At 34.7% G+C, this 11,641-nt stretch overlaps 1 protein-coding gene across 1 annotated transcript; it reads right to left on the reverse strand.

The window, feature by feature from the left end:
- Window positions 1-5,314: 5,314 nt before the first annotated feature.
- Window positions 5,315-7,766, reverse strand: LOC132054915 (uncharacterized). The gene is made up of 3 exons (XM_059446860.1): window positions 6,980-7,766; window positions 5,700-6,536; window positions 5,315-5,471 (listed from the first exon to the last, which is right to left on the reverse strand). Exons 1-3 carry the CDS (start codon window positions 7,082-7,084, stop codon window positions 5,346-5,348), a joined length of 1,068 nt encoding a protein of 355 aa, XP_059302843.1. The 5' UTR covers window positions 7,085-7,766; the 3' UTR covers window positions 5,315-5,345.
- Between the last annotated feature and the right edge of the window lie 3,875 nt (window positions 7,767-11,641).

Below are 11,641 nucleotides of genomic sequence, written 5' to 3' on the forward strand. Positions count from 1 at the left end.
TCACTTGAGCTTTGACCCGCATTTGGTTGTACGGAACTTGTTGTCCAGTTCATCACTTGAATGTGCTAACGATCGGTTGTACTCCAACTTGCTGTTCAGTTTCATTAGTTGAACTTTGTCCAGTTGTTGGTTGTACTCCAAGTTGCATTGGTGTCTGAGAATCAGGAATCATCCACTGAGAGATCGTTACCGGGTTATCGTCCGGATTTTGAGGGGTCCTTAAACTTGACAAATCAGCTTGATCATCGCGTGGTACTGGAGGAGGACCGAGAGGAATAACAGATGCTAAAGGACAGTTGACTAGCAAGTCCGCTATCCTTTCCTCTGATGCGGTAAATTCAGCATTAGCATTCTCCATATCACCAGGTTCTGAGATTCCCCGAAATAAAAAAACAAACAAAACACGACTGGTGTTTGTCAATTATTGCTTATCAAAACGATATGTGATTGGCACTTAAAAGCCACATTTCAGTACTTGCATCAAATTTTAAATGGATTGGTGTTATGGTCACTCCATCTGTTTGTGCATCACTTTTAATTCCGGTTTCTTTATCCACATCAACAACAGAAACCGGATCATTAATTGGCAACCCAACTGCCTCAACCTAAAACAATAAAAACATGGTTCAAATAAATTTAAAGACTTCAGTAAAACAAATACACATATACACATATATAGCACTGCTATAAAAGTTAAAAGTTTCATATAAATATAGACAAAATATATGAAAAATATATCTGAAATATAGTCAACAGAAACCAGAATAAGTAACCTTGAACATAATAATCAAAAATACAATTAAAATATAGCCAAAATATACATGAAAAACAACTATTAAAATATCAATCCAAAACAAATATAGCACTACTATTATATATAAACACAATCATAACAAATATAGCATAAATAGATACACCAAATGGGACACACAAAAAAATGACTATGTGAAAAATATATATATATATATATATATATATATATATATATATATATATATATGTAAATAAACTATATGTAAAAATAAACACAAATAAATTGCCAGATTTTTACTTTGAAAATATACTTGCAAATATAGCAAAGTGAAAGAAAAAATGAGTACCTTTGGATGACTCCTACAAGGAAGTTGCACCACCACCTTGATTCTCTTCGGTTGAAAACTTTACTGCACCGCCACTTTGATTGCCTTGAGAAATCCCACCATCAGTATGTAAGTCAGCTTGCAACATTGTGTCTCCGACCTTTAAAATTTTCAAAAAAAAATATAAAGTCTTCCAATAAATATATCAAAATAACTTAAAAAGTTAATAATTTCCATTTTTACCATGTTGTCTTCGACTACGTCGTTGACAGTTGGTGTGCCTTTATCAGAACGATGACGTTGGCTTTTCTCATGTGAGTGTTGTATGCCAACATCATGTTGATGTGACGGGGCTTTACTATCAGCGAGCTTCAAAAAAAATATCTTATTAATAAAAAAGGAAACCGGCTTGTTAATGCCTTGTCACGACCCAACCCCGTAGGCCGTGACTAGTGCCCGAGCTGGGCACTCGTACCCACCTATCAATCGTAATCAAATCATAGCAAACAAAATAGGAACTTATACTTACAGAAAGGCACGACACCGCGCACACATATATACATATATCACATATACAGCCTGAAGATATACAGAACACAAACACGACCGAACAGTGCTACCCACAACCCACGTTTATGTCTACAGGCCTCTAACAGTAATAACAGAACCATATGACGAGACAAGGCCCCGCCGTACCCTGAATAAATAGATACACATATAACAGAAGAGTCTATACCAAAATCTGGACTCCGGACAAGGGAGCTCTCCAAAGTAGCTGAATAAGGATCCTAAGCTGGCGGCTCACCCAAACGAGTACCTGTACCTGCGCGGCATGAAACGCAGCCCCCGAAGAAAGGGGGTCAGTACGGAATATGTACTGAGCATGTAAAGCACGGAATACAATAAATAGAACCATAACCGAACTGGGATTTATCAAAATAAGTATAGTAATTAGAAAATCATAAACTTGCCTGTGAATCATATATCATGCGTGTCCATATTATATCATCAAATCATTATATACATATAGCGTACCCGACCCTCCAGTGAGGGACTCGGTAAAATAAAATCATATAATCATCGTGCATAGTAATCATATAATCATATGCATATGCCGTACCCGGCCCTCTAGTGAGGGACTCGGTGAATAGGATCATCAAATGCCATCCTGGCCGCCATCCCCATATCATCACATCATCATGTCATCATATATATATATATATATATATATATATATATATATATATATATATATATATATATATATATATATATATATATATATAAACGTGCCGCCCTCTAATGAGGGACTCGGTGAACAATGCAGAGGAATGTGCACGAATGCGTACCCGGCCCGGGACTCGGTGAAAGACATATTGAGCTTGCACGAGCAGAGTAGTGAGAAACCATATGCACATAAATCATCTCAAAGACTCGATGAGGTTAGATAGATTAAGTGAACTATCATTTGAAACTCGGAACGATAGTCGTATCAAATACCTCTCGGACATCACTGGAAACATGGCAAACCGAACTTTAGGAATCATAACTACGTGTCGGAATCATATACATAACAATCCTTATTTTCGGGCTTAGAAAATAATAATAATAATAATAATGATAATAATAATAATAATAATAATAATAATAATAATAATAATAATAATAATAATAATAATAACAATCACATTCGGGGGTCGGAATAATAAATATATTAGGTTCTTTCAAACAAACCGTTGGACTATACGAAGGAACGTCTCGGGGCCCACGGATAAATCCCAAACTATTCCGAGCCCACCCATGGGAGTTTAGTGTCATCATACGCTATGGAACCTCCTACGAGCATATCGAGGCGATCCGAGTCCTTTTGTGAAAGTTAGGGTCGTTCGTAGTTTCGGGGTCCCTTTTAAGAATAACTTCTTTAGGTAACACTTGGAATTTAACCATACCAAGGACACAAGGATTATAACATGACTACATTATGACTGTGATATTAAGAAGCGAATAAAAGGTCGTAAACACGCTCGGATCGCAAGAATAGAATTTCCCCGAGGCTCGTAGGATATTTCCCTTACATCTAAGACATGCCAAAGAAAGAAAGGGTGAGCTTTACATACCTCGTCCGCTCTCAAACTAAGTTAAGCCTCAAGTCTCGGGCACTCCAAGATCTACATAACGCCAATATACCAAACATTAGCCATAAGCATTTAGGCATTTATTTTCAAACGAACACTAAATTCTACAGAAATTTTGGCAGCATCTCCCCTATAAATACAACACCCCGAGATTTCAACTCGGCCAAATTCAACAACAACAACACCAACAACCAAACTACAACACCAATAATCAATTCAAAATGCATTTTAACATTAGTAGCTCCCTTTACACAATTCAACAACATTCATAATATTCCAATATACTCACTTCGACTACTTCCATTCAAATCAATATCAACGTTTACACATTCGATTATTAATCCAAAACCATTCAAACAATACTCAAGAACGCTTTAAACAATTCACACAATTTTCCAAACAACCCAAACCATACTCCAACTCACCCGAATTTCTCCCCAAACCCGGGAACAACATAATCCACATCCCTTCTCCCAAATTCATGAATTACACCAATAAATCCACACATTAACAATGTCACTTCCATAACTACAAAAATTACATGAAATTCACATTAACTTCCAAATCAACCCATAACCAACACAACATCACTTTGAGTCATTAAGCTTGCATTTTTCATCATAGAACTCATAGCGACAACAACCAAAACGCTAAATAGAATTTATTCATTCTTGGCCTACACATTATATATACACGATTCCAACACCCTTCATACGGCCACAACGTCACATTCCAAATTCCATGATTTTCATTCCATTTATACACACTACAACAACACATAAACATGCTAGATACAATTAGTTCTTCACCCCTACATAACACACACACACCACACGGCCAAACACACCTACACACGGCTACATTCCAACATGCAATATTTCCATAATTTCATTCATTTTGACACACTACAACACACATGAACCATCCATAACACATAAAACAAGATTAAAACTCACCTTTCTTCTTCAACTTTGCAACTTTCTTAAGGTGGTGGATGAGAAAAACGAGTAGGCTATCGCTTCCAACAACACTTCCACGTTAATAAGCACCCTTCAATTAGTAAGTTTGCTTGAAGAAACAATTTTTTTCTTGATCAATTTTTGGCCTTGATTTTTTTCTTTCTTGGCCGAATACTTGGCTTGTTCTCTCAAAGCTTCTTGAAAATTCTCTAAGTGTTGGAATGGAAAAAAAGATGACTAACTAGTCATCTTTTATCTCATAATATAATCCTCCATGTGGCCCTTGGCCCACACCAAGGTGGCCGGCCACATGGTCCATTAATTTTTATTATTTTTTTTGAATTTTCAACTTTCCAAAAATAGCATAGTTTCCGAAAATGGAATTTAACCCCAAATGTTACTAGTCATCTTTTATCTCATAATAAAATCCTCCATGTGGCCCTTGGCCCACACCAAGGTGGCCGGCCACATGGTCCATTAATTTTTTTTTTTTTTTTTTTGTTGAATTTTCAACTTTCCAAAAATAGCATAGTTTCCAAAAATGGAATTTAACCCCAAATGTTTCCTTAACATTTCCATGCCAATAAAATCATACCCAACTTAAGCCCTTAAAGCATACAAAGTCTCTACTTCATATCTCGGAATGATCTTGTCCTTAACTTATCAAAGTTGACTCGGATTATCCCGACGTATGAAATACGGGATATAACATGCCTGTAATGTATTTATTGAACATAACTTTTAGTTTTGATTTTTACCTTGTCTGATGTTTGATTGCCCTTTATTGCATCTAATAACTTTTTGAAGTTGTTATCCATGTAGTCAAACACCTACAGTTTTGAAACACAAAAAATAGAATTAGAATTGTTAATTACTTGACACAAGCAATATGAAGTAACAAAAACATATTGAAAACAAAACGCCTACTTCTTTCTTGAAAATCAATCTCTTCCCTTATCGCTTAAACTCATTTGTTCCGGGTCCGAGGTGCATACCGTTTCCTTGTCCCTTTTATCCAAGATTCCTTCCGTGATGGTTGTTTCCTAGAAGGAGAAACGTTAAACGGAACGTGTCCGTTTCTTGAATCGCGGGAATCGAATTGGCACTCCTTTGTTGCTTGTTTGCCCCGGACGGATGCGGTGGTGTGGTACTAAAATCATCGTAATCATCGTCTACCAAATCGCACCATGTACACCATCAACTCCATGTTTGACGTCTGGTATATCATGTGCAACAGGAGGCAAATTAAGAGTTTCCAACTCATGGGGTGTTGGCACAACTTCCTCAAATCTACAAGACTGTGAACAACAAAATATAGAAACTACATTACCATATATATCTACATTGGTAACATACTAAAATATGAGGAAAATATAGTCAAAATATATTGATCACAAATGACTTACTTCATAAATATAGTCAAAATATAATCAAAATATACTGTGAAAAACAAATATATTAAAACAATTAATTGGTAAAGGACACAAACAAATATAACTGTTCAGTTTGTTAAAAATCTGGTTTACCGGGTTTTTGTCGTCTCTGAACATGCCATCCATCAATCTCTTGAATTCTGATTTTCCTTCCGTAGTCCGCCAGTTTAAAATTCTAGGAACTAAATTCCCCGTCTTAACTGCAATGGTGGACGGGACTTTTGAGCAACATTCATACAACCAGACTTGCATAGCAAGTGGCAACCCATGAATCCTATAATATTTCTTAAAACCAGCATATTTCTGCCCGATGCTTACAACCAACTCTCTAAATGAATCTTTACCCCAAGGATACTCATTATATCTCCCGTCCTCTATAACATCAAAATGGATCCTTGGTATGTTTGTTGAGTTTGGCTCACCACAATGTACCCACGTATTTATGAAATACAATATTGTCATCTTGACTACATCATCCCCTTTATCATCCCAAACTGTCTTGTTGAAACGCTCAATAAGCTCGTGTCTTTTAACTGGCAATTGGTTCTCCTCATTTCTACCAAAATATTCAACCATAAGTCTATTCGGTTTTGAGTTATCATAAACAAAATCTTTTTCATCAGAGACACAATCTAGCCCAGTGATCAGTGCAAATTCTCTAAGGCCGAAACGCAGAACTTTACCATTTATTTCAAATGTAAAGCACCTATATGTGCTGCCCCTAAGTTCTTTGACCATAAAGCACCGAAAAATCTGTGCTTGTACATCCAATTGCTGCATTCTGAGATATTTACCAAAACAAGAATTCCTGAACATATCCATCTGTGGGTCTGTTAGTTTGCCTCTAATATCTTGCATTACATTAACATTCGTGTATCTACATATAGATGGTGCCACAGCAGGGTGCTTGGTAACCAAAAATTTAGATACCTGAAACAACATGCCAAAAAACACATATGATTGACAAAAAACATTGAACACAATCAGGTAAAAAAGGGATCAACCAAAAATATATACAAATATATAACAAAACAGTGATTGACAATGAAAAAATATAATGTAATTCAACAATAAATATATATATGAATTTACTGAAAATATAATGACATATATTGACTGAATATGTAAATTACAGATCTGTAATAACTGTCAATAAAATATACACAAATATACTTAAAAATCTTAAAAATTACAGTTATGGTGAAGAACAATAAACACGAATTAACTGAAGAAACATGTGAAAAAAAAAATAACAATACAAAATATACTTAAAACGCACATAAAATATAGACCTGGTTAATTCACAGATCAGTAATAACTGAACTAAAAAAAACAAACGAACTAAATATACTGAAAATACAACATAAATATACCTCTGCATCATCATCCTCATCGACATTATGTTTGGTTTTAGCAATTTTTTTGCCCTTAACATTAGCAACATTGTCACCAGCCTTTCTCTTCTTTTGTTTCTCCATTTGAGAAACCTTTTTCACTTTTTCTTGTTGTTTACTCTTCGAATCAACATAATCAGCAGAACGCCTAGGATCGTTAATTCTTTTTGAACGATTCTCGATAAGAGCTCGTGAATGGCAGTTTCATGTTGAGAAATTCCCAAAGAAAAATTAGGAATCTCAAATTCGGGTTCTATACCTCTATTTCTCATCGGAGTAGAAGCTTTCTTAGCCATTTCACTTGAATCTAAGAAAAAACAACCAAGAACAAACACTGATAATTAATTATTTAGAGTTGCATTCCTGATTCAAACGAAAAAAAAAATCCCGAAAATATAGGTTAAATACACGGTGAAAATTAAAAATCAGTATAGAATCTTACCTTTTTGGGAATTAGATTTGAATCATGAGTGAAATTAATGAGTAGTTAATTAGAGATAAACAAGGAAGTTGATGTATTGTAAAACTGATTTGAAATTGGAGGAAATTAAGGGATATTGTGAATAATGGCGTGTATTTAGGGGGATAGGAGAGAGAGACGTTTTTGTTGGCTTAAATTTAGGGGTGTGGGAAGTTATCAGATGAGTGGTAAAAAACTGGTAGCTATATGAAGTAAATATGTTATATTTTAACTACTAAATATAATTATTAAAAAGTTTAGTTATGTTCCATAAATAGGTAATAATGGAAGCTATGCCAAGTAAATTTTACTTTGATGTAACCTTTTATGCTTGTGCATGAAAGCTGTGGCCAAAGCTAAAAGAAGTGAAAAAATTGCAGTGACCAAGAATCGAACCCAGGACATTAATGCAAATTTGAACCCCCTTGACCACTGAACTAAGCTTCTCATTTGTGTCAAGGGGGTTCAATACGAATTATTGTTTGTATACACACACACAAAAATGTCAGAATTTACCTTATATTTACAGTGTAATTTTACGGCGAAAGAGGTTCATCTGAATCCTTTCAGCCACCCTGGTTCAGCCCCTGTCCTGAGTGGTTCATTGTATCTTGGGAGTAGAACGCTTCACTTTGCTATTTGCACTGGGGTAGTGGCGAAAATCTACTCTGAAAATAGTGTCATCCATGACGTGTCTTGGACCGATTTTCCCAATTTCAACTCAAGACCGATTTTCCCAATTTCAACTCTTTCTTATCTTTATTATTATTACTATATCTTGTTTGTCTGTTATTTATTTTTCTTAATGTGATTGTTTCTAATATCCATTAAGTCCAAAGAACGTCGCACCTGCGGAAAAATCATCGCACGTGCAGAATCCTCTTACACCCCAAAATCCTGCAGACGCGGAAGAATTAAACCTCGCACCTGTGACGTCGCATTTACGGTGAATCTTCTACAAGTGATTACCACAACCACTCCAACAATTCTAGCAGAAGAGACTCCAAAGGAGTGGATGATACTTGTAGGTGTGATTGCACCAATAGAACAGCTGAGCCCAAGACTACCAAACACCTCGATTCATGGATTTAACCTTCAAAACTTACTCTCAACCTCCCGAACACAAGCCAAATATGCATTTCGATCATAAAATATGCTACGAACCTCCTCCCACACTCAAAACACCAATCCGATATCGCCTTGACCCTATGTTGACCATAGTCAACTCAAATCCATGAACTTAACAAGAAACCCGACCAACTGTCTGAATCACTCCCGAGCCCCTCCATATTCGTCCAAACTATCCAGCTAAGTCGTAAATCGACCTCACGGAACTGTCAAAACCCAGATCCGAGTTCATTAATCTCAGATGTTGACTTTGGTCAAACCTTTCCATTACTTTAACTTAAGAACTTCAAAATTTGAATTTTCTTCTCCGATACTCACCCAATTGCCTCTTGAGTCGTGTCATCCATCCTCGCAAGTCACAAACATCATTTTAAAGCTACGTAAAGAGTCCTTTAGAAAAAAGAAACCTAATGCTCAAAATGACCGAGCGTGTCATTACATAGTTAGATATTCATTAGTTGTTTGAAGGTGGTGGAGGAGGAGGGGAAAAGGACGAAGGAGAGAAAGAGTAGGGCTTTGTCTTAATAAGAAAATGTTGGAACTTTTAGAATATGTGCCATTAATAAGCATAAAAAGAAGTCCTTTTAAACAAGTCACTAACAACTTGAGTCCTTTTCAAGATATCTATCAATTGAAAGATCTGGTGGGTTATACACTCCATTAATGGGAAACTACTACAGTAGGAAAAGAGAAAAAAAATCTTGCAAGCTGGATAATCAACATTCAACACTTATAAGGCAGTGATTATGGAGTAATCGGTCAATTCCTAAAGTAATATCAGCGCACCAATTGTATTTTTGCCCCTTCTCTCTATAAAATTCAAATCCTAAGGTGCCGATTGGACATGATTTGAAACCATGATTTGAAATCATGTTTGAACATGTAATTTGGATTTCTTAAGTTGTAATTTTTTCTTATAAACATAAAAACCTCACAAGTTGTGAAAACTATCAAAACATTCGCAAATTCTTATACAATCTTACCAAATGAGCAAGTCAAAGTTCATAACAAAATTAATACGTTACTAGAAAGTCTTTCTAAAAAATACAACATCAATTGATTAAACTTTAATTCAATAAAAAAGAAAATTTAACATGAATAGTAATGTAACTATGACTTGGTAGAAGTTAGGATATAAATAAAGGTTGGTAGAAGTTAATGAGGTTAAAAAATGGTTGGCGGGAGTAATTGTTAAAAATATCTACCAACTTATGGGTCTTTTTTTACAAAATATAAACTTGTGGGTCAAGTTTTACATTTAAAATTTTTGAAACCATGGTTTGAAATCCCAATCATGACTTTTTGGATGATTTGGAATTTCATCTCATGGCATGAAATCATGAGATGAAATCGCATGCTCAAATACTGATTTCATCTCATGACATGAAATCATGGTTTGAAATCGCATGTCTAAACGCCTACTAAGTCCATGATAGTCACAGAAACCATCACATTTAACTTTCCTAAACTCCTCTAATTTATGCATTGCCGCCATTTCCTCTCCTTCAATACCATTTTCGCTTCCTAGTGAAATTTCACTCCTGCATTTTACTAGCTTAATATACAGCCAGCATAAAATATTACGCCAGGTAGCTTAATATACAATATTATACAGTATTATATATGGGGCAAATCATTATGCATAATGTATCAACCCTATATAAAAGTGTGTACTCCCTCCATCTCAATTTATATGAGGGTTGACCTATTTGGGGAGTCAAACAGCTCTTTCTTGACTCAAGTTCAAACATAGATTCTTCGAGTATTTTATAATAAAAGTTATACACAAATACGAGCTAATCGGGTTAACAAACTCAAAATATGGGCTACATGGGCGTAAATATTTTCTTCCAGCTGACATAGAATGTAATTTTCTCAATACTTCAAAAAACATAACCAAACACAACTCAATTTTCAACTTCAACTCCCAAAATTCTAAGCAGGCGTTTGGCCATAGAAATCAAAAACTTTTTCACCTTTTTTGGAATTTTGGAGTTGGAGTTGTGTTTGACCATAATTTTTGCAAATAGTATTTTGTTGTTGAAATGTACTTTTTCAACAAGGTTTTGATTGTGAAAAAAGTGAAAAACAAGATTTTGGTTGTTTTTCAAATTCCAAATACAAAGTTGTATTTGAAATTTTCATGGCCAAACACTAATTTTTGAAAAAAAATGAAAAAATTTCTGGAAAAAAGTGAATAATTTTTATGGCCAAATAGGTCCTAAATAAAGTGAAAAATGTTTGGAATCTATGTCCAAAGTAGGCATTTGACCATGCATATTTTGGTTCCAAATCAGCGTTTGTTTATACAATTTGTACAAAATTTCAACTTCAACTTCATATCATGATTTCAAATCCAAAATTCTCCAAATCAGTATGATCTGATTTCAAATTATTTTAAATATAAAACTTGACCATAAGTTTATATTTTGTAAAAAAAGACCCGTAAGTTAGTAGATATATTTATCAACCATGTTTACCAACCATTTCTATTAAATATTAAAAGACATGCAAGTTGATAGTATATTTATGACAAATTTACTCTTAGCAATCATTTACCAACTGCATTTACTTATATAACTCATGTTCAATTTTCCTTATTGTTGAACTAAAGTTGAATCATTATGTTAAATTTTTTAGAAAGACCTTCTAGTAACGTATTAATTTTGTTATGAACTATGATTTACTCATTTGATAATATTGTACAAGAATTGAGAAAGTTATAATAGTTTTCTCCACTTGTGAAGCTTTTATGTTTATTAAAAAAAAGTATAATTTAAAAAATCCCAATTGTATTTTCCAAACAAAACTTCAATACGTAGGGATCTAGTAGCTCAGTTGATTGGTTACCTGAACTTTCACCTTGTTGGTGAGGGTTCGAATCCCCACATTATAATCCTCTCCCTCATTTCCCCTTGGCCTGCCCCTTATATAATAAAAACAATTTAAAAAAAAATTAAAAAAATTTCAATTTCAAATCACTTATTCCAAATCATGGCTCCATATATAAACTCCTCCGGTTTAAGCATTCCCCGGATTTCCTCTTCCCTCAC

Source organism: Lycium ferocissimum, chromosome 4 (genome assembly GCF_029784015.1).
Source record: "Lycium ferocissimum isolate CSIRO_LF1 chromosome 4, AGI_CSIRO_Lferr_CH_V1, whole genome shotgun sequence".
Classification (NCBI taxonomy): domain Eukaryota; kingdom Viridiplantae; phylum Streptophyta; class Magnoliopsida; order Solanales; family Solanaceae; genus Lycium; species Lycium ferocissimum.

Coding starts and splice junctions, on each gene's coding strand:
- LOC132054915 (XM_059446860.1), bottom strand. CDS start 7,084: ATGGAGAAACAAAAGAAGAGAAAGGCTGGTGACAATGTTGCTAATGTT. Junction 6,537..6,979: donor ATGAGGATGATGATGCAGAG/GTATATTTATGT, acceptor ATGTTGTTTCAG/GTATCTAAATTTTTGGTTAC. Junction 5,472..5,699: donor TCAGAGACGACAAAAACCCG/GTAAACCAGATT, acceptor TGTTGTTCACAG/TCTTGTAGATTTGAGGAAGT.